Below are 23,793 nucleotides of genomic sequence, written 5' to 3' on the forward strand. Positions count from 1 at the left end.
TGTTCCAACAGGACAATGACCCCAAACACACGTCAAAAGTGGTAAAGGAATGGCTATAACAGGCTAGAATTAAGGTTTTAGAATGGCCTTCCCAAAAGTCTTGACTTAAACATGTGGACAATGCTGAAGAAACAAGTCCATGTCAGAAAACCATCAAATTTAACTAAACTGCACCAATTTTGTCAAGAGGAGTGGTCAAAAATTCAACCAGAAGCTTGCCAGAAGCTTGAGGATGGCTACCAAAAGCGCTTTATTGCAGTGAAACTTGCCAAGGGACATGTAACCAAATATTAACATTGCTGTATGTATACTTTTGACCCAGCAGATTTGGTCACATTTTCAATAGACCCATAATAAATTCATAAAAGAACCAAACTTCATGAATGGGGATGGCGTGGCGCAGTTGGGAGAGTAGCCGTGCCAGCGACCTGAGGGTTCCTTGTAAACGGGTTATACAAGTATAACCCATTTACCATTTTAGCTCAGGGGCCGCATGGAGGAAAATCTGTGCATACGCGGGCCGGACTATTAAAATCATGGCATTAAAAATAAAAAATAAAGACAACTTTAGATTATTTTCTTTGTCTTACTTTGGCCAAAAATAGAACAAACACATTCTGAAAATATTACAATAAAAATATAGACAAAAATACAGGCAGCAGTAGAGTTTAGATCCATGAAGGAAAGAAGAAAGTGAATGAATGTTTATAACTGAATACATTTACATATGCATAAAAATGTGTTTTCCTTTGTATTTTTTTTTTTATGAATTAAGTAACGTTTATTACAAGATTTTTCCAAAACACAATATAGAATGTGAAATTGTAATGATAATGCATACATTTATCATTTGTTTTCAAAATGGTTACAAAAATGTGGGACCCCAAAAATTTACTGTGGGACCCATTTTTGTGACTTGATGGGTCCCTGGGACTGGCAATCAAGAGGAAACCCTATATATATATATATATATATATATATATATATATATATATCCATCCATCCATCTTCTTCCGCTTATCCGAGGTCGGGTCGCGGGGGCAGCAGCCTAAGCAGGGAAGCCCAGACTTCCCTCTCCCCAGCCACTTCGTCCAGCTCTTCCTGTGGGACCCCGAGGCGTTCCCAGGCCAGCCGGGAGACATAGTCTTCCCAACGTGTCCTGGGTCTTCCCCGCGGCCTCCTACCGGTCGGACGTGCCCTAAACACCTCCCTAGGGAGGCGTTCGGGTGGCATCCTGACCAGATGCCCGAACCACCTCATCTGGCTCCTCTCAATGTGGAGGAGCAGCGGCTTTACTTTGAGCTCCTCCCGGATGGCAGAGCTTCTCACCCTATCTCTAAGGGAGAGCCCCGCCACCCGGCGGAGGAAACTCATTTCAGCCGCTTGTACCCGAGATCTTGTCCTTTCGGTCATAACCCAAAGCTCATGACCATAGGTGAGGATGGGAACGTAGATCGACCGGTAAATTGAGAGCTTTGCCTTCCGGCTCAGCTCCTTCTTCACCACAACGGATCGATACAGCGTCCGCATTACTGAAGAAGCCGCACCGATCCGCCTGTCGATCTCACGATCCACTCTTCCCTCACTCGTGAACAAGACTCCGAGGTACTTGAACTCCACCACTTGGGGCAAGATCTCCTCCCCAACCCGGAGATGGCACTCCACCCTTTTCCGGGCGAGAACCATGGACTCGGACTTGGAGGTGCTGATTCTCATCCCAGTCGCTTCACACTCGGCTGCGAACCGATCCAGCGAGAGCTGAAGATCCTGGCCAGATGAAGCCATCAGGACCACATCAACACAATTTCCCAACTCATATGGGAACGGGGTTTGTATATATATATATATATATATATATATATATATATATATACATATATATATATATATATATATATATATATATATATATACACATGTATGTATGTATGTATGTATGTATGTATGTATGTACATACATATATATATATATATATATATATATATATATATATATATACGGTGTGGCGAAGTTGGTAGAGTGGCCGTGCCAGCAATCGGAGTGTTGCTGGTTACTGGGGTTCAATCCCCACCTTCTACCATCCTAGTCACGTCCGTTGTGTCCTTGGGCAAGACACTTCACCCCTTGCTCCTGATGGCTGCTGGTTAGCGCCTTGCATGGCAGCTCCCGCCATCAGTGTGTGAATGTGTGTGTGAATGGGTGAATGTGGTAATACTGTCAAAGCGCTTTGAGTACCTTGAAGGTAGAAAAGCGCTATACAAGTATAACCCATTTATTTATATATATATATATATATACAAACCCCGTTCCCATATGAGTTGGGAAATTGTGTTAGATGTAAATATAAACGGAATACAATGATTTGCAAATCCTTTTCAACACATAATCAAATGAATGCACTACAAAGACAAGATATTTGATGTTCAAACTCAGAAACTTTATATTTTTTTTGCAAATAATAATTAACTTAGAATTTCATGGCTGCAACATGTGCCAAAGTAGTTGGGAAAGGGCATGTTCACCACTGTGTTACATGGCCTTTCCTTTTAACAACACTCAGTAAACGTTTGGGAACTGAGGAGACACATTTTTTAAGCTTCTCAGGTGGAATTCTTTCCCATTCTTGCTTGATGTACAGCTTAAGTTGTTCAACAGTCCGGGGGTCTCCGTTGTGGTATTTTAGGCTTCATAATGCGCCACACATTTTCAATGGGAGACAGGTTTGGACTACGGGCAGGCCAGTCTAGTACCCGCACTCTTTTACTATGAAGCCACGTTGATGTAACACGTGGCTTGGCATTGTCCTGCTGAAATAAGCAGGCGCGTCCATGGTAACGTTGCTTGGATGGCAACATATGTTGCTCCAAAACCTGTATGTACCTTTCAGCATTAATGGCACCTTCACAGATGTGTAAGTTACCCATGTCTTGGGCACTAATACATCCCCATACAATCACAGACGCTGGCTTTTCAACTTTGCGCCTATAACAATCCGGATGGTTCTTTTCCTCTTTGGTCCGGAGGACACGACGTCCACAGTTTGTTATTGCCACCTTTCCCAACTTCTTTGTCACGTGTTGCTGGCATCAAATTCTAAAGTTAATGGTTGTTTGAAAAAAAAAAAAAAAAAGTTTATCAGTTTGAACATCAAATAAGTTGTCTTTGTAGCATATTCAACTGAATATGGGTTGAAAATGGTTTGCAAATCATTGTATTCCATTTATATTTACATCTAACACAATTTCCCAACTCATATGGAAACGGGATTTGTATACACACACACACACACATATTAAGATAGATAAGATATATATTTCGGACACCTCAGTCTCCTTAGACGCATCCTTGCTCATCCATGCGGACTGGACACTGGCCGAGTTAGTGGGCGGCCGAGAGTGCATCTCTTGGTTGCTTTGTTGGGTCTGCCCCCGTCTCTGGCCATGCTCCCTCAACCCCAGCAGACGATGGCGTGGAACACCGCAGAGGCCACCACAGTGTATGTTTCTTTTACTTTTTATTCATAGCTGTATGTAGAAGTGGCTGTTTGCATCAGCTCTGGTCTTTTAATGTCCTTTGATGTTTCCCTCATACACACATGTAAGAGAGATGTGTGCTATGGCTATTAGTTGTTTTATCCTTTGGCCTCAGTCTGGAACCCCTCTCCAGGGGCCCAGGCTTAGACCGATTATATTTGTTCTCCCCCCAGCCCCCCATTGTTTACCTGTATCTCACCTTTTTTGTAAGGGGCGCCGGAAGTTGGCAGACCCATCAGCGATCCTGTTCTGTCTCCCTGTAATGTTTGTCTGATCTTGAATGGGATTGTGCTGAAAATTTCAATTTCCCCTCGGGCATTAATAAAGTATTTCTGATTCTGATATATAAAAACACACTCCTGTTCACTTTGTATTGCAGTTTATTTTTATTTTTAAGCTACAAATAGCAACGATCACATATCACCCAGCAACAGATGTTGAGAGCATCCATTTCATCGTCTGCTTGTGTCGTGCTCGATTGGCCATTGGCATCGGATGCAGGAGTAGCACTCGTCTAATTGTTGGATCTTATTGGAAAAGCCATTTGGGTGGAGCTGATTTTGTCAAAGATTCTTCCGATGCAGGAATATCTGGTCATAGAATGTGGTTTAGAACCTGGAGATGGATTTGGGGGGGAGAAGACTGCGAGACAGACAAATTGCAGCAGTGGCCACTGCATGGTCTCCTGCTAATGCGTGGAAATTAACAACTTTAAACTGTGACAGTGTTAATACTAATATAAATGACTATATTAGCAAGGACACAAGTAGAAATAATAATTCAAACAATGATGATGATTTAAAAGTCCCATAAGATGAATACAGATGCAAAAAACAGACCATGCATGTATGCTAGTGTGTAGTTTGTCACCTGCAACCACTGCTGGTGTCCCCCGTGGGTCTCCGACTCCCACATCGCAGACTTCCCGCCACCTGAGAGAACCGCCGCCGAATAAAGAGGTACCCAAAACATAATTTCCCAAAGAAGAATTTTATTTTCCAAACTACGATTAAAGAAAAAAAAATGCATAACTGCGGAAAATATAGTCTTTTTTGCATGGCTAGTTTTTTTCCCTCTCTTGAACTTTCACATATGTACATTTGTCAAAGAATGCAATATGTACAACACAACGATTGAGAAAGAGAGTTAGCACAAAAAAGTGCCACTCACCGATCCCCGAAAACGAAGAAATTAAACGAAAAACAGCCAAAATACCGTCCATGGCGTCAACTTACTCTCTGTACACTTTTACAATTGTCTTAAAGCGGGAGTTGACTCGCCTTTTAAAGAGTGCCAACGGAAAAGAAGCCTTGTGATGCAAACTAAAATAAAACATTTGCTTGTTACATACAAGCTCGTTCGGGAGTGTAAGCGCTCGGTCAAGAACAGATAAGTAAAAAGTGCAATACTTAATTTTGAAATTGATGCACAACAAAAATAGCTCATAATCGAAGTCGGGTCGCCCACCGCAAGGGTTCCTTACCGGGGACACCAACGTTTAAAATTGATGCACAACAACAAAAAAAGCCCATTGTCTGAAATCAGGATTAAATCTCATCAGTGACTAACACTGACAACTAAAAAAACACAAGCTGCCTTTTAGACAAATATTATTCCTGGAAGCAAACACTGCTCGCCCTTAAGACCAACTATTTTTGTCATGAACGCAAAAAAACTTGTCCAAAGAAAATAAAAACAACAACTGTTGATTGTCCAAAAAGAAAGACAAATGCAGTGACGGGTTAGGCTGTTTTTGGCTGTTTTAGGCAACAAAAGCAAAAGGGGCTGGCTTAACAACCAATCCCTGACCACCAACCATGCCCCTCCGCCCCCTAAAGTTTGTTTCTAAGTGTCTTTTTTGTGCCCCGACCGCCTCAAGTCCCTGCACTTGTGGCAGTAAAAGATGTCGGGGACATTGGACTTCTTGATTTTGGCGCAGGACAAGTGCACCCAGATACCGCACTGGTTGCACTCGATCATCGGCCGCCCAGCAAACGGCTTCCCGCAGTAGCACGTGATCAGGTCCCACGAGTCGTCCCCTACAGAGAAAAACATTTGAGGAAGAAATTAGCACAAATTGGCTATGAGCTACAGCCGGGAGAGCGAGAAACAAACTTTGCATATTCGACCACAGTTGGAGTCGCTGCAAAGTCAGTTTGGCTAGCCTCAAATTGTACGCTTAAATAAGGAGAGGCGTGAACGAAGCTTAGCGGTCACACGTTCAACGGTGTATGTCATATGTTAGCAAAGTTTTGGTTCTTTTTTGTGAATTGTATTTGTGACACTACTTGCCCTTTGCATTCGTCATACTGTACTTCTGACAGAAGTTTGTTAGGTTAACAATATACTATTAGAGGGTTTCTGCAGGTTTCAACAAGTCCAATTTAAGACTTTTTAAGACCATATTGAATATAATTGAAGACCGATTCGCATCCATACGGACAAAAAAGTACTATAGAGGGCAGAATGAATTGTAAGTAAATGATAAATGATAAATGGGTTGTACTTGTATAGCGCTTTTCTACCTTCAAGGTACTCAAAGCGCTTTGACACTACTTCCACATTTACCCATTCACACACAAGTACCGGTATATGAATTCATTCACTGCTCTTTCACATTGGAAAACAAAATGGTTGGACCGGGGTCAGCAACCCGCGGCGCATGCAGCTGTTTAGTGCCGTCCTAGTGGCTCCCTGCAGCATTTATAAATAAGGATTGAAAATGGAAAAAGATGGGGAAAAATACAAACATGTCAAATCTTTCACTCCTTCTTTGTCTCATTTTGTCCACCAAAACTTTAATGCTGTGCGTGAATGCACATGGGTGCGCTTTGACTTGTTGTGCTAATCAGGCATATCTAGTCAGAGCATGACTGCAAGCTAATCACTGCTAACATGCTATTTGGGCTAGCTGTGTGTACATATTGCATCATTATGCCTCATTTGTAGGTATATTTGAGCTGATTTAATATCCTTTACTTTTATCCTCTTTGTATATAATTTAGTTTTGCATATCTCATGACACATTATCTGTATGTAATATCGGCTTCATTTCAGATAGTTGTTTGTGTGCCATGTTGTTCCAGACCACAGCAAACATTACCTAGCTTGCCAAAGATTGTAATAAATTGATTAAAAGAAGACAGCCTGCTGTTTCCTTTAACTTGGACACACACGTATACCTTTGGCCAATAATTTCCAGGAGTTATCTCACCTTCTGAGGAGCCACTGATTTACTAATAGTTTCTAATGTTGTAAAAATGTTTAGAATAAATATTACATTTCAACATTTCTGTCAACAAAGATTTGCATCAGCCTGCAACACAGTCATTTTGATAGTAAGCTGTTATAGCTAATATAGACACTTACGTCATGTGTTGCATTCATTATAAGACTTATATACGACTTATAATTTTTTGCAGCTCCAGACAGATTTGTTTTTTGTATTTTTGGTCCAATATGGCTCTTTCAACGTTTTGGGTTGCCGACTCCTGGGTTAGACTAACTAAATACACCAGAAGACTCTAGACTTTAAACTAATTGAAAAAAAAAATCCTAAGAGCCATTTTTCAGATTTGCCATAGATGTGGTTTCTTGCAAAAGGTGCGGTGAGCTTCTTCTCAAATGTTTTCATAGAACAACAAGCAGAATGTCAGCAATGGTAGAGACACATACAACAATGTATTGTCTGTGAAAGGGACTGTTAGCATAGGTTACCTATTGCCCTGTTTTTGCAGCTGTCAGAATGTAGCAAACAGATGAAAACATCTGCAGTACTACTACTGTATCTGCACCAAGTTGTGGAAAAACAGAGTGCAGACGGAGCGATTGTCTAAAAGAAAGGCGGCGATGATGGCTTGCAAGCCTCAAACATAATTTGGATGTGAATAATGTGGATAACATTCACATTTGCTCAGCTCTTTTTGTGTCTACTACGTGTGAATACATTTTTCCTGATTTTTGTGACTTTTGAGAAAATATATTGCTAATAAACAAAGACTGGTTTTAAATTTAGGCATGACAAGATGACATTCCCAAATCTTCCTTACTTTCCTCACCCAACCATAAACTGAGTGTAAACACTAAACAGAACCTAAATAGCTTTTAATGTCACTTGCTGTATAAACCTGAAGAAAATATTAGACATGAGAAACTGACCTGAAATTATTGGAATAAATAATAGAAATCATATAAGAGAATTATGGTTGTTTTTTTAATAGCTTTACTGCTGTGAGTACACTAGTAACACAGAGAAATGACTGTGTACTTACTATATGTAATAGTATGATTTCACTAGTAAACATCTCATATTCATCTCCTTAGACTATTGGCACCACTTTACCCACAATGCACTCCTTTGAGGGGGTTCAGTTGACTCTTGTATAGTTGTGCAAGTGTTTGTGGCGTTTCAGCAGCTTTTGACTCAAACTTATCCCATACTTTTGACTTTTACTTTATCATTCAATTCACTTTCACCGCCATGTTTACAAACTCTTCCCTCCTCCATTGCTACACATCCCGGTCCTAAACACTTACCGGTAATACGTTTCCATCCACCGCCTTCAAGCATTGATCGCTCTGGAGCCACAAATCGTTCAGCTTGCACTTACCCATCTTATAGTCATTCGGCTTTGCTGTGGATTTTCGTTAAATTATATTCGCTGCTATGCTTAGCTGTAACAACACAGCACTGCACGCGCACAGCACTCTAGCTGATGGTGCGCTATAAATTCCGACCAGAGTAGCATAACCTTACGTTACAGCGTCCCCAAAAATCGAAATATCTAAAGTTGATGTTTGTTTTAAATAAAAGTAACGTTAATGGATTAAGACCTTTTATGAGATTTTAAGAGAATTTGAGAGATTTTAAGGCCTGCAGACCCTGTATTAGCAGTAGTTAGCTTATGTTTGCACTTGTATAATTATAAGAATGTTAGTGATGGTAAACTATCAGCGCATCCCTACTTTTTATATAATATTTACAGAGATTTTACGTTTACCATTAAAACAGTGATAACTTATTTATACACTTGTATTACAATTAGGAAGTTTACAAAGTGTCTGTAGTTTTACTGTGAAAACTAAAGCTGGGGAATCTCAGGGTACCACACGATGCGTGATACAAAATTGCATGTTGCCATGATTAATGTATTGCTCATGATATACAGTAGCCATGTGTTTGAACAAAGCCATGTGTTTGAACAAAAACAATGTGCATATTTCAAAATCCTTACACAGATTAAAATCAAAAGTGAGTGGCTGTAAACCATGCCAAAGAACACATTTAAATTCACCACCTGAGTTCACCAAAAGGGTAGTATGGTGGAGAAGAGGCTATGGCTCTGGCCTCACTGTAAAACGGTGTTGGGTTCGGTCTTTCTGTGTGGAGTTTGCATGTTCTCCTCGTAATTTTGTGGGTTCCTCCCACCTCCAAAGACATGCACCTGGGGTTAGGCTGATTGGCAACACTAAATGGTCCCTATTAAGTGAATGTGGTCTGTCTATCTGTGTTAGGCCTGAGATGAGGTGGATACTTACCCGAGTGCAGCTGGAATAGGATTTTTGAAAATTAAGAATTGATTTAGAATTAGTATAAATAAGATGGCGATTGGGATGTGATTCGATTTTCTTTCAGCAGCCCTACTAATACACTGGTATTGTTGTAAAGCCCATGAAATGAAACTTTCACAGATGATTACAAGTCAGATTCAGTAAGATGTTTTAGAAAACACGTAAAAACACATATCCAGCCCATATATGGCTCTGCCTTTTCCCTTTCATTTGAATATTTGTTTTACCTGTGGAACTCTACTTTGATGCTTCGCCGTAGCAGCCTGTGTTTGTCAGTGCCCTTGTTAAAATGCTTCATACTCCGTTTCATGTTTGTTGAGCAGATGACGTGACAAATTCGCTGGCTGTTATTGAATGCCGCTGTGCTGGTACCAACTATTGGAGTTTTCATTTGGAAAATATTGCAGATGGCTGTAGAGCCATTTTCATTGCAGAGTATCATCACTAATTTCCTAAAACGATTACAATATGATTTCTTAAGTTCTAAATCAATTAATAGTGATTTTGATTTAATCTATTAGGGATTCATCCCTGCAACCGCAGTTACACAGTATGTTTTATTTCCACCAAATGTTAAAACAGCACAAATGAGCACAGAATCAAGCAGTGGAAAAGTAGATGTATTTACTATGTCTACTATGTCTGGTCTGCTGACAACAAGGTTTCTTCAAGGTATTGAGATCTTAACTACGAGTTGTTGTTCAGAATGTATCGTTTTTAAATGACAAATATGAGGTGTCGAGTAACTTTGCCACCTTTCAAATCTTAATGAGTCAGGGTTGCAGGAGAAGTAAATGAAATAAATACAGCACAGACAAAAAGCTGTGGTATTTTTTATATTTCATAAGGATAACGGAACTAGCTTCATGCAGGCCCGTTGAACATTGACCCGACTCGTATTAAAGAGTTTCTATTTTGTCACACTCCTAATTAAAACAGTGCCCACTTCTTTTTACACGTGCAAAACAATTAAGCATGTGAAAAAGTGACTGTATAGTTATGTTGTTTTGCTATTCAATCCCAGTCATGTCCAACAATTACATTATTTAAATGAGAATAATCACAATTTGCATATTGATTATCGCAATTTAACTGCAGAAAATGAGTTTCTTGCATAATCCAAATTACCTTTAAATAAGAAGTCACTATTGTGACACGATACAATGTTATTGTTTATTACAGATTTTTTTTAATGTTTCAGAGTGTATTTGGTATTGAAATTTGCCATTGAGGACACCAGTCAGAGTCTTCTCGCTCACTGACCGTACAACAACCTGCTCTGCCTTTAAAAGGGTATATCATATCATGCTTTATTTTCCCACATTCAAAACACTTCTTTGTGGTCTACATAACATGTAATGGTGGTTATTTGGTCAAAATGTTGCATAGATTATGTTTTAAAGACTGTTTTCAAGGTGCTTTCTGACCATCTGTTCAGGATGTGCCGTTTTGTGGGCGGTCTTATTTACAAGCCTCCACTTCGACTGCGTCTTCTACCCGTCAGTCATGTTGTCGTTTTTAGCGCTTCCATCGCGAGAATACTGACTGATATAAGTTCGAACTAAACACCAATTTGTATTTGGAATGGCAACAGCAGAGGATGCATGTGCATGTACAAGCCAGTCTGCCCCACAATAAGACGATAGTAAAAAAGGGGCCTAATCATTACAATGCGGACGACAATGGCAGATTAGATCAAACGTCATAAATGGGGCAAATTCCAAATGGCTTGTTTGGAGGAAGTATGAAGGAAGACAAGATTTTATAAACAATTTCACATTTTCGGGAATTTTGCAGATCTGAAATACATAAAAACAGGTACCAATTTCTTGTATTCCGACATGTGACTTCTTCCCGGAAGTGAAAAACCGTAGTGGTCAACCAAGCCAAGATGGCTGTTGTACAGCAAGCAGCGTGCAAACTATCTGAGTACGCAAGAGGCCCAGATCTTCCTGCAAAAAGCAGGTATGAGCAAAAAAAATCAAACTATGCAATGGAATAGATCCGTATACTTTATCAAAAAAAGATTTGTCGAGTGATCTCCAGGATTACCCGTCAGTGGCATTCCCAGACATGTCGAACTATCTGGTGCTCCAGACACCATTCTACAGGACAAAACAGATGAAACTTGGAAAAGCATGGAGTTCTACAAATTTTTTGTGTGTGGCTGGGTCAAGGAAATTGGTATAAATATGCATAATTTTAGCTCGGTTAAGGTTGCATTTCAGGATTTAACTTCACATCTACAGCCATGTTTGTTGTTGTTGTTGCATGCGCCGTTACAAATATGCATGTGTTTCCCCGTCTTTATCAAAATATAACTATAGATGTCAACATTGTGTATGTGCTGAAAGATTCATTTATGATTGTTTATCAAAATATATCTAAAGATGCCAACATTGTGTATGTGCTGAAAGATTAATTTATGATTGTTTATCAAAATATAACTATAGATTACAACATCGTGTATGTGCTGAAAGATTCATTTATGACTGTTGATCAAAATATAACTATAGATGTCAACATTGTGTATGTGCTGAAAGATTAATTTATGATTGTTTATCAAAATATAACTATAGATGTCAACATTGTGTATGTGCTGAAAGATTCATTTATGATCGTTTATCAAAAAATAACTATAGATGTCAACATTGTGTATGTGCTGAAAGATTCATTTATGATTGTTTATCAAAATATAACTATAGATTACAACATCGTGTATGTGCTGAAAGATTCATTTATGATCGTTTATCAAAAAATAACTATAGATGTCAACATTGTGTATGTGCTGAAAGATTCATTTATGATTGTTTATCAAAATATAACTATAGATTACAACATCGTGTATGTGCTGAAAGATTCATTTATTATTCATGTCTTTGGTAAAAGCTTAACTTTTAGATTTTGCTCACATTTGCTCTCTTTTATTTAAACTTGGCCAGTTGGTGCTTCATGAAACACTCGAAGCAAAAATGAGTTTAAAAAAATACAAGTAATACAATACTTAAATGGGAAATACTAAACATATATCAAACAAACCTTTAATTAAGTGATCACTGTAAACACGAGCATTTTTCGACTTTGCTACCTTGGACTGTAGTGCGTGACACTTTTCTCATCATAGTTTCGTAAAATCCTTGCACTCTTTCGCCTTTCTTGATTACCTCAAGGATCTCTGAAGAAACGTTTATCCTTTAACGATTTATATGGTTCGTACAGCGAAAAACAACGCAATCATAGGGCATTTTTCTCCTAGAACCCATTTAAAATAGACGCTGGCTAGACCAATACACATATTCTATCAGCGGGACGTGAGCAGGATTTGTGACGTCATGTAAATACAAGCAATAGGTAAAAAAAGCTAGTTTTGCATAATGGTTCCCGTTTAAGGTAACCATCGGTTAAGGTAAAGGAGCATGTGCTGTCAAAATACATTGCGGTTTATTAATCTATTTCTACTGTTATTTGTATTGCTCCGTTTGGAGTGCAATAATGTTCATTGTCATTTCTGTGTTAATATTTACTTCACTAACTGCTTTTCTATCACTTTTACTATCTCGTATTTGCAGATGTTGTTTTTGTTGTTGTTGCTGCTGTTGTCTCTCTGTCTTATCCCTCTCTTGTTCTTTTTTTCTTCTTTCTATCCCCTCCTGCGCCAAACATTAATATAAATCCATTTAATAAAGTCAAATACAAATAAGGCAACAAGAGAAGTATCCCACACTTCGCTTTTGTAAAGTAAATCTGTGCAGCAGATATGGGCATCTACAAACCGAGTTTCCATATGAGTTGGAAAATTGTGTTAGATGTAAATATAAACGGAATACAATGATTTGCAAATCCTTTTCAACCCATATTCAATTGAATGCAATACAAAGACAAGATATTTGATGTTCAAACTCATACATTTTTTTCTTTTTTTTTTTACAAATATTAATTAACTTAGAATTTCATGGCTGCAACACGTGCCAAAGTAGTTGGGAAAGGGCATGTTCACCACTGTGTTACATGGCCTTTCCTTTTAACAACACTCAGTAAACGTTTGGGAACTGAGGAGACAAAGTTTTTAAGCTTCTCAGGTGGAATCTTTCCCATTCTTGCTTGATGTACAGCTTATAAATGATAATGATAAATAAATGATAAATGGGTTGTACTTGTATAGCGCTTTTCTACCTTCAAGATACTCAAAGCGCTTTGACACTACTTACACATTTACCCATTCACACACACATTCACACACTGATGGAGGGAGCTGCCATGCAAGGCGCTAACCAGCACCCATCAGGAGCAAGGGTGAAGTGTCTTGCTCAGGACACAACGGACATGACGAGGTTGGTACTAGGTGGGGATTGAACCAGGGACCCTTGGGTTGCGCACGGCCACTCTCCCACTGCGCCACGCCGTCCCGCTTAAGTTGTTCAACATTCTGGGGGTCTCCATTGTGGTATTTTAGGCTTCATAATGCGCCACACATTTTCAATGGGAGACAGTCTGGACTATAGGCAGGCCAGTTTAGTACCCGCACTCTTTTACTATGAAGTCACATTGATGTAACACGTGGCTTGGCATTGTCTTGCTGAAATAAGCAGGGGCGTCCATGGTAACGTTGTTTGGATGGCAACATATGTTGCTCCAAAACCTGTACGTACCTTTCAGCATTAATGGCGCCTTCACAGATGTGTAAGTTACCCATGTCTTGAACACTAATACACCCCCATACCATCACAGATGCTGGCTTTTCAACTTTGCGCCTATAACAATCCGGATGGTTCTTTTCATCTTTGGTCCGGAGGACACAACGTCCACGGTTTCCAAAAACAATTTGAAATGTGGACTCGTCAGACCACAGAACACTTTCCACTTTGCATCAGTCCATCTTAGATGAGCTCAGGCCCAGCAAAGCCAACGGCGTTTCTGGGTGTTGTTGATAAACGGTTTTCGCCTTGCATAGGAGAGCTTTAACTTGCACTTACAGATGTAGCGAACAACTGTAGTTACTGACAGTGGGTTTCTGAAGTGTTCCTGAGCCCATGTGGTGATATCCTTTACACACTGATGTCGCTTGTTGATGCAGTACAGCCTGAGGGATCGAAGGTCACAGGCTTAGCTGCTTACGTGCAGTGATTTCTCCAGATTCTCTGAACCCTTTGATGACATTACGGACCGTAGATGGTGAAATCCCTAAATTCCTTGCAATAGCTGGTTGAGAAAGGTTTTTCTTAAACTGTTCAACAATTTGCTCACACATTTGTTGACAAAGTAGTGACCCTTGCCCCATCCTTGTTTGTGAATGACTGAGCATTTCAAGGAATCTATATTTATACCCAATCATGGCACCCACCTGTTCCCAATTTGCCTGTTCACCTGTGGGATGTTCCAAATAAGTGTTTAATGAGCATTCCTCAACTTTATCAGTATTTATTGCCACGTTTCCCAACTTCTTTGTCACGTGTTGCTGGCATCAAATTCTAAAGTTAATGATTATTTGCAAAAAATTTTTTTATCAGTTTGAACATCAAATATGTTGTCTTTGTAGCATATTCTACTGAATATGGGTTGAAAATGATTTGCAAATCATTGTATTCTGTTTATATTTACATCTAACACAATTTCCCAACTCATATGGAAACGGGGTTTGTACATCGACAATGTGATTTGTCGGAGTGGCTGGACAAGACAAAAAAAATAAACAAATTGAGATTAATATTTGCTTCTACATGATTAACGCAATAATGTTTTGTGATTATTCATGTAAGTTAATAGGTGACAGCCCTAATTAAATCAGTTAACTTACTGTTCCACTTATATAACGTCACATGTACTGTCTGTACAATTAACAATTAATAAAGGTTTTATGACAGCCACAGGCCCTGTAACAGATTATTATTACCTAAAATGTATTTATCATCAAGTTGAAATGATGACATCCTTACCAGACTCTACCATGATGTCTTCGTCTGCGATCCACGTCTCGCCCTCGCTGGAACTCATCTCGGCGTCCCTCATGGTCTCGTCAGAGTGCGTCATCTTGCCGGCGGCGCCATGCAGGCTTGGACTGGGATCCCCGTGCTCGGTTGGTCCACCCTCACACTGCTCCTCTGGGTCACTGTTGTCTTGCATCATGGTGCTCTTGAACCTCTTGGGTTTGGGTTGCTTGCTGTTCTTGCAGCGTTTGATGCGCGGCCGTTTCTCGCCTTCGCTGCTACCACTGTCCGCCGAAGATGGCAAGCCGAATAACTTTTTGGGCTTTTTGTCCTTCCTGCGCTCGGCTTTGGCGTGGCTAGCGCTGTCGTATAGCGTGTCTTTGAGGCGCATTTTGTCCAGCAAGGTGCTGTCAGGGGGCATGCGGCTTTTGCCCTTGTTAGCGCGGGCCTTGCGCACAAATGTGTGGATGGTGTGAAGGTCCGAGGAGCCGCCATCTGCCCAAGTTGCACTCATCGAGCCACTGCTGCCACCGCCATCCACTGACGGCCCTGAGCTGTGGGCGGAGCTTGACGTTGGTGACCATGAGCTTTCCTATACAACAGAAACAAAGAATCTAAAGTGGAGTAGACACGTAAAGACAATCTGATCGTTTGTCTATATTTTCCCTTTACTGACCAGTTATCTTATCGCCAGTCTTACCCTGGATTTTCACGATTTAACAGCAGCGAAGCTGATATGTTCCCATTTTAATCAATGTGTGAGTTTCCATCAACTGTGGGCGCGCCGTGCATGCCAGCAGTACGACTCCGCCAGTCGGCAGCTTTCCGCCACATTTACAGTTTTAGATTTGCCGAAAGCTGGATCAAATCAGCAAAAATCAGCTTGTGTAGGACAAGACGTCATGCACAATCACAAAACAAATTTGATATTTCTTCCAAAATAAAATACTGCAGAGCGTACTTTTCACCTTGAAACAACCTAATGGGCAAGGACAGACCTGAAGTCAACTTGTTTCAGGTGGTATTTCACCTCCTTGACAGGGTGGATGAGGAGATGCTGATTTTGGAGGTCTTAAATCACAGTCATGTTGCAACATGAACAGCTATTTCGGGGACCTGTGTAAACTATGACCGGACACAGCGGTGGAAGAAGCAGGGGAGTGGTTAGTGGAAGCTGAATAAGAAGTATGTGTGGTAAGCCATTGTCCCACCACTCTTCCTCATCACCCACATGCTTCTTAGTGCAGATGTCACAACAAATGCCCTGCAAACTTCCTTAATCTCCTACAGGAAATAATAAATGTTTATTCCAGTTGCACCAACTCCTTGAAGTTGCCATAAATGTGCCAGAACTGACCCCAACACGACTCTGGGTCACGTTTACTTCTATAAAAACAGGGACACCTTCCGCTCATTTTAGACATACAGAGAAGTCGCTTATTTTTTTGGTGGTAGGAACGACTAAAAAAATGTGAATTGGCATCATACCTTGCATTGTGAACGTAGCCAAAGTGACAGCTAAAGTGCTAGCTCGGCTCCATGGAAATTAGTGAAACAAACGTTCTTATTTTACGTTTGTGCAGCGACGCAGGAACATAATCGATATAAATATTGCCATTTTCAAATTATGACGTTACATACGCTTATCATTGCTACTTGCAAATGTGCATTATCTTTGATAATATTACAGATTAGCCAGTTAAGTTAAAATATCAGTTCCGTAGTCACAACGCTAGTACATCTCCTAAAACAGTTGCAAGCAGTGCAGACTCCAATCGCATTTTCACACTTTCCGCATTATTTCTTGGGTGGTACTTTTTCAAACAATGAACCAAATGAGTTGTTTTGCCGGTTTTGTTATATATACACACCTTGGACACTGGCTTCATTTGCTCCACATCACATTGGCAATCTAAACCACTGACACACAATATATATATATATATATATAGATATTGAGTTAGCTTTTTTCTTTCAACAATAGCCTGATTTCGCTGCTCTCAGCTCTGAGCCTTGAGCTTCAAGTTAAGCCATTGTGTTTACTTCTGCAGTACCTTACAACCATAAGTATGCAAAGAAATGTTGACAGATTGGCTGCTGTCACGGACATTATTATGACGTTTGATCAAGTTTAATATCAGCGTGAAATGTATCACAAACATATAATCGGGTGGGATAATCAAGCACCACTTTTTTGTCTTGCTTGTGCTGTAAAACAACATGCCGTAAACGTCCCAAGCTCGCTGTAAACAAATATGGTGTCGATGGTGTGGGGCTTTTTTATGGTTTCAGAGGAAGACATTCTGCATGCTGTAGCGAGAGGTGGGAGTCTTTGGGCACCTCACGATTTCATTACGATTCAGGAGCTACGATTCCATTAAAAATTGATTATTGATGCATCTTTAATTTATGTATATTGATGCAGTTTTACATTTATTTTCGTTTCACTGAATAAGCGTTTTTCACTCGCAACTAAAAAAAACAATTAATTTGGAATAAGAAACAGTTAAATTCATTTCTATCACATTTAATAAATTAATAGAAATGTGTGCAAAACTGTACCATAAGTGTCTGATCCTAAAGGAGCTGGTTGGATCTCTCGGTGAGGTGGCTCATTGTAGCCAGCCAAATTTTAGAACTGTCTGCATTACTTTATTTACAAGAACTAAATCGATTATAGATGTTTACTAATCGATTCTATAATAATTTGTGTCCGAAATGCAATGCATCTAAAAATCGCTTATTTCCCCCACCTGTAGCACCAAATGTTCTGCAAACATTCCGCGAGGAGGGGAAAAAACATTGAGCTTCAACACATCAAACCTTAGCCACAAGAAACGAGAGCAAAGCAATAGTTTGAAAGCGTCCTACAAATACAGCATAAACTTGCAGAAATTTAACATTTAGCAACAATTTCACGTGTTTTCTGCTATGAATTGCTCATAGCTGTGTGAGCAACAAGTATTTAGCTTCCCTTGTTTTAGCTTGGTGTCCCCACAAAATCACAGTCATAACACATGGGTCAAACTCACTCGATTTACACTAAAACCCGCCACAAACCATAATAACAGATGATCAAATACACAGTATTAAGGTGTAGAAAGTGAGATCCCATACCTGATATAAAGTGTTCTCTACACAGTCGCATACTCATGGAATCTGATGTTTAAGGGTTCAGTGTTGTTACTTGTCTGTTCGCTTCGAGCATCTTTTATTGCTGTAATCCACTTGTGTCGTCTTTTGGGATCTTTGGGAATGCTGTCAAATGCTCTTCCCTTCCCATCTCCTTGTTTGCTCTGGCATCCTGGTACACAATGTCGGTCTACTATTGTTGGAATAACTGAGAAATAGGTAGAAAAACTAACTCATTTGCAGTTTTTTAGCCAATGTGGCATTTGTTTTAATTTTGCGTGGTAAATACGGAGATGCGTCACGCCATCCCCCAGAGTTTTATGGCCATCTTCTAGGTATATACATTACATTTAATGCATTATGTCATATTAGGATTTTTCTACATTTAAACACTTCTTCGTGGTCTACATAACATGTAAAGGTGGTTCTTTGGTCAAAATGTTGCACAGACCGTGTTTAATAGACCATCTTCAAGCTGCTTTCTGACAGCTTTCTCAGGATGGGCGGTCTTCTTTACGTGCCTCCACTTTGACTGCGTCTTCTACCAGTCATCTTTGTTGTAGTTTTTAGCGCTTACATAGTGAGTCTACTGACAGATTAAGTACCGTATTTTCCGGACTATAAGGCGCACTTAAAATCCTTTTTTTCCTCCTCAAAACTTGACAATGCGCTTTACAAGCCGGTGCAACTAATGTACGGAATAATTCTGGTTTTGCTTACCGACCTCGAAGCAATTTTATTTGGTACATGGTGTAATGATGAGTGTGACCAGTAGATGGCAGTCAAACATCTAAGAGATATGTGTAGTAGACTGCACTATGATGGCAATATGACTCAAGTAAAAAACACCAACATTTTATATGTTCCATAGAAAAAATAGAACATAACACACGGCGCCCAAAAATCTATCAAAATGTTTTAGTACGACTTTGGTAAAATATGAAGCCGCACCGCTTGATGGATTGTACTGTACTTCAACATAGGAGTATTATTTTAAAGTTAAGTTAAGTTAAAGTACCAATGATTGTCACACACAATAGGTGTGGTGAAATTTGTCCTCTGCATTTGACCCATCCCCTTGATCACCCCCTGGGAGGTGAGTGGAGCAGTGGGCAGCAGCGGTTATGGTGCGTGTATAAAGTAAGACATTATCTGGCGTTTTGTTTCGCAATATTATGCAAAAGCAACTTTTCTTACCTTCTGATCTGTATTTGGGATCTGCATTAATCCTGAAAAATTGCGTGGGTCCACCTTTGTAGTCAGTCTCAACAGCGGAGTCGATAAGCTTCTTCTCTTTCTCTATCTTCTTGTTATGGAACATTCATCCTCCGCTGTTGCCATTTCTAATATAAAGTAGTGTAAAGTTCTTACTTATATCGGTCAGTAAACTCGCCATGAAAGTGCTAAAACATACCGGTGTAGTGAGTTTACATTAATCACTAGAGGAACTTTAGTTATTAGAGAGTTACGGTCGGACGGTTTTTCACGGGACACATTTCCAGAGTTGTTGTTTCCGGATGAGGAGATGCTGCTCTATTATTGATTGAAGTAAAGTCTGAATGTCATTAAAACAGTAAGCTCCATCTTTTGACACTTCTTCCACTCCTGTCCTTGCACGCTACACCGCTACAACAAAGATGACGGGGAGAAAACGCTGCCTAAGGTGAGCCACGTAAATAAGACCGCCCACAAAACGGCACATCCTGAAGCGACTGTTAGAAACCGGCTTGAAGATGATCTGTAAAACATAATATATGCAACATTTTGACCAAAGAACCACCATTACATGTTATGCAGACCAAAAGGAAGTGTTTTACATTTAGAAAAAAATAAAAATAATATGACTCCTTTAATCCTCCTTATATATGAAAAAAGATTAAAAAAATAGACCATTCATCGGCAGTGCGCTTTGTAATCTGGTGCGCCCTATGGTCCGGAAAATACGGCATATACCTTATATTTGATGCATTATGTCATATTAAGATTTTTTTTTTACATTCAACACTTCTTTGTAACATGTAAAGGTGGTTCTTTAGTCAAAATTTTGCATAGTGCCTTGTTTTAGACCATTTCCAAGCTGCTTTCTGACAGCCTTCTCGGTTATTTACGTGCCTCCACTTTGACTGCGTCTTCTACCAGTCGTCTTTGTTGTAGTTTTTAGCGTTTACATAGTGAGTCTACTGCCAGATTAAGTATATAAACTACTCTGTATTAGAAATAGCGACAGCAGAGGATAGAGAAAAAGAAGGATCTTATTGACAACAGTGTTAAACGAGTATGGCGGACCCATGCAAAGCCCTTTGGGTAAAAATATGCTATATATGGATAATCTGCTGACGTCACACCAGGGCAAAATTCAGAACGGCCTGTTCAGGGGAAATATGAAGGAAGGCAAGATTGTTTTATATACACTACTACCAAGAATGTTTCCGGACGGATGCAGGTACGAATCAAAGAAAGATAGGCGGCAAAGTTTTTTCAAAGGAATTTTCGAACGATGAATCATGGAAACAAAACTTTTGATTGTCTTGGAGTTAATTCAAAAGGCTCTGGATTGCTGGAAGGAGTTTTAAATCCGAAGGAAAAGACCGGTTGTGTCCTGACTGACAGTTTGGAGTGCACAAATGCAGCGTGAAGAGGTTTGTGTACGCTTTATTATTTGCCTTTAATATACATGCTTCAAGGTTGACTGGCAACACTATATGGGCCCTAGGGTGTGAATGTGAGTGTGAATGTTTTCTGTCTATCTGTGTTGGCCCTGTGATGTTGCTAGGTTTTTCATTGAATGGTATCTGCTTCCGGGTTATATCCCGCAAATTGAGACTGGCGCATGCGCGATACTAAGGGTCCCCTGCAGCCGCACACCCCCAATCAATCAATCAATCACATAATCCAGGTGTGTTAGTCCGACTTTTCAAAAACTGAACACGATCGGATTCAGGGGTTTCCATGGGTTGTAGGAGTCTAATTTAAAGCTGAACTATTGGACTAATTTAGTGCAAGGACACATACAGAGTGTGTCGTGCAGGCATTCACACCTGTCGCCATTTCATACCAGACTCTATGGAAGAGAAATAAGGAGACAGGCTGCAGCAGCCCAGAAAAAAATTTGTTACTATCAGTTAGTGAGGTCCAAAGACATGCACCTGGGGATAGGTTGATTGGCAACACTAAATTGGCCCTAGTGTGTGACTGCGAGTGTGAATGTTGTCTGTCTATCTATGTTGACCCTGCGATGAGGTGGCGACTTGTCCAGGGTGTATCCCGCCTTCCGCCCGATTGTAGCTGAGATAGGCTCCAGCGCCCCCCGCGGCCCCGAAGGATGGATGGATGGTTAGTGAGGTGGTTGCATTGGTAATGGAGCCCTGTGTGATTTGGGCGGTTACCGCTTTACCACAAGCCCTGGTTGATCTTCTGCCACGCGGCTGTAAAAGTGCCCGATTTGGTGTGTCGCAAAGCCTGCTTTTTAAATGTTAATATTGCCACTGATAGGATATGATGGATTTATTTATTCCCCCAATGGGGAAATTATCACCCTCATTCAGACGTAACAGCAAAAATCATGATCCGGAATACAATTCCAATAACCGTGCAGCTCCGAAACGTATTAATAATGAAACAATCAAACAATCAAACAATCGACCAGCAGGAGACCACCCAGAGCCCTTATGTGGGCTCTGTACCGAGGATGTCGTTGTGGCTTTTGCAGCCCTTTGAGACTTTTGTGATTTAGGGCTATATAAATAAACATTGATTGATTGATTGAAATATTATATACAATAATAACATCCATCAATTCATTTTGTACTGCTTGTCTCGTTTAGGGTAGCGGGGGGTACTGGAGTCTATCTCAGCTGCATTTGGGCGGAAGGCGGTGTACACCTTGGACAAGTCGCCAGGGCCAACACAGATAGACAACATTCACACACATATTCAAACACTCGGGCCAATGTAGTGTTGCCAATCAACCTATCCCCAGATGCATGTTTTTGGAGGTGGGAGGAAGCCGGAGTACCCGGAGGGAACCCACGGAGAACATGCAAACTCCACACAGGAAGATCCCGAGACCGGGATTGAACTCAGGACCTTCGTATTGTGAGGCACATGCACTAACCCCTGTAACACCGTGCTGCCACAATAATAACAACATACAATATAATAATTAAAAGGGACATAATTAATTTATAATCAAATCGGAGCAAGTGACTCCTAATCACAATCGAATCGTGAAGTGCCCAAAGATTCCCACCCTTAATACAAACATTGAACATGCCTTTACCTCTTTGGGACTGGGGATGTAGCCAGCATAGGCAAGGACAAAGCTGCAAAATTTATTGAAGTCCTCCACCGTCCTTCTCTTCCTCTCTGGGGGCTGTACACCAAAATAAACAGGTGAATTACAATGCTATCACTATTTCAGATTTTTATTTTTTTAAGAAAAGTAAAAAAAAAAAAAAAAAACTTACCAAAGGTTCAGTTTTGCACGTCAGAAGCGAATCTACAAAGGGGAGAAACACAATTTGTCAGCCATTTCGATGAATTAAGGCTAGCTAGCATTAGCTGCTAAACAGCTTAATGGGGATTATTTGCCATATAGGCGACGCAAGCGGGGAGGTTTATTAGCGACAATGTTATAATTTAACGACTGTATAACGGCGCATGGACTGTTAAATGACACACTTATGCTTTGTTGACTTTTGTGGTAACTTTTATTGGCCACACGCTTAAGATAGCTGGTGAACACACACAGATATAGCATTTAAAGAAATATTCAAGCTTTATGGCAGATTTATCGTAAGTAATTGTGTTATGATCGTTGACAAGTGCAGGTAAGCGCAACTTATTTGTGTTTGTTAGCTCGTCGCGGCTAGCAAGCCAACTGAACACTTACTCGACAGGCATTTAAGACATGAAAAGCCGCCGGCTTTGACGATTAAGGCGACATCATTCGCCGAGAGTGAAGCAATTGTGACATTTTGGATTTAGATTATTTAGCTACCGAGAAAATAGAGAATTGTGACATACGCAAGCCGAATGTAGCATCTACATAAGCTAGGTAGCAATCGGCTACCTCTGTATTAAAACCTACACATTACAAATCAACTTACGTTATGCAGTTTTTTTTTTAAATAATGTCATTAAACATACCTTGGTGGTCAGACATTATGTCGAGCATTGTCCCCCTTCTCCTTTCCGACGAGCAGGCCTTATTATGATTATTAGATCCAAGAGCCAGCTAGCTAACCGCTAGCTAGCCGGAGCTCAACAGCGGCAGCCCGGTGTGAAAGCACCCGGGCAATAGCCGATGCAAATAAAAAAAGAATCTCTTCTTTACGAAAAAAAACATTAAACAAATCCAGAAAAAATGAAAAGTTGCTGTAAATCCCCTCCTTAATCCAGCGAACCGCCTTTAAAAGTGTCGCCACACTTGACGATACGTAATTTTTCCTTCGCTCATGCTGTTTTGTTAAAAATAAACAAAAGCACCGGTCCAGCCTACAAGCATTATTTAACATTTAAATAAGTAACGTATCCGATTTTTGTTTGTGTTTTGATAGTTCGCAAGAAAGATGTAACGCAACGGATTCGACACACTCCCAAGTAGTCTGCGCGCGGCAGAAGACTCTATAGA

At 40.2% G+C, this 23,793-nt stretch overlaps 1 protein-coding gene across 1 annotated transcript; it reads right to left on the bottom strand.

Annotated features, from left to right (window-relative positions):
* Positions 1-3,930: 3,930 nt before the first annotated feature.
* phf23b (PHD finger protein 23b) lies at positions 3,931-23,780 on the bottom strand. The gene is made up of 5 exons (XM_061961184.2): positions 23,310-23,780; positions 22,628-22,659; positions 22,441-22,533; positions 15,039-15,621; positions 3,931-5,573 (listed from the first exon to the last, which is right to left on the bottom strand). The coding sequence occupies exons 1-5, from the start codon at positions 23,335-23,337 to the stop codon at positions 5,380-5,382; spliced, it is 930 nt and encodes a 309-aa protein (XP_061817168.1). The 5' UTR covers positions 23,338-23,780; the 3' UTR covers positions 3,931-5,379.
* Positions 23,781-23,793: the final 13 nt, after the last annotated feature.

Source organism: Nerophis lumbriciformis, linkage group LG05, assembly GCF_033978685.3.
Source record: "Nerophis lumbriciformis linkage group LG05, RoL_Nlum_v2.1, whole genome shotgun sequence".
Taxonomy (NCBI): domain Eukaryota; kingdom Metazoa; phylum Chordata; class Actinopteri; order Syngnathiformes; family Syngnathidae; genus Nerophis; species Nerophis lumbriciformis.

What these genes read in the sequence shown, in the direction of transcription:
- phf23b (XM_061961184.2), bottom strand. Translation starts at nt 23,337, where the DNA reads ATGCTCGACATAATGTCTGACCACCAAG. An exon ending in CGTGCAAAACTGAACCTTTG is followed by an intron (nt 22,534 to 22,627) that starts GTAAGTTTTTTT and finishes TTTGGTGTACAG; the next exon opens with CCCCCAGAGAGGAAGAGAAG. An exon ending in ACATCCCCAGTCCCAAAGAG is followed by an intron (nt 15,622 to 22,440) that starts GTAAAGGCATGT and finishes TCTGTTGTATAG; the next exon opens with GAAAGCTCATGGTCACCAAC.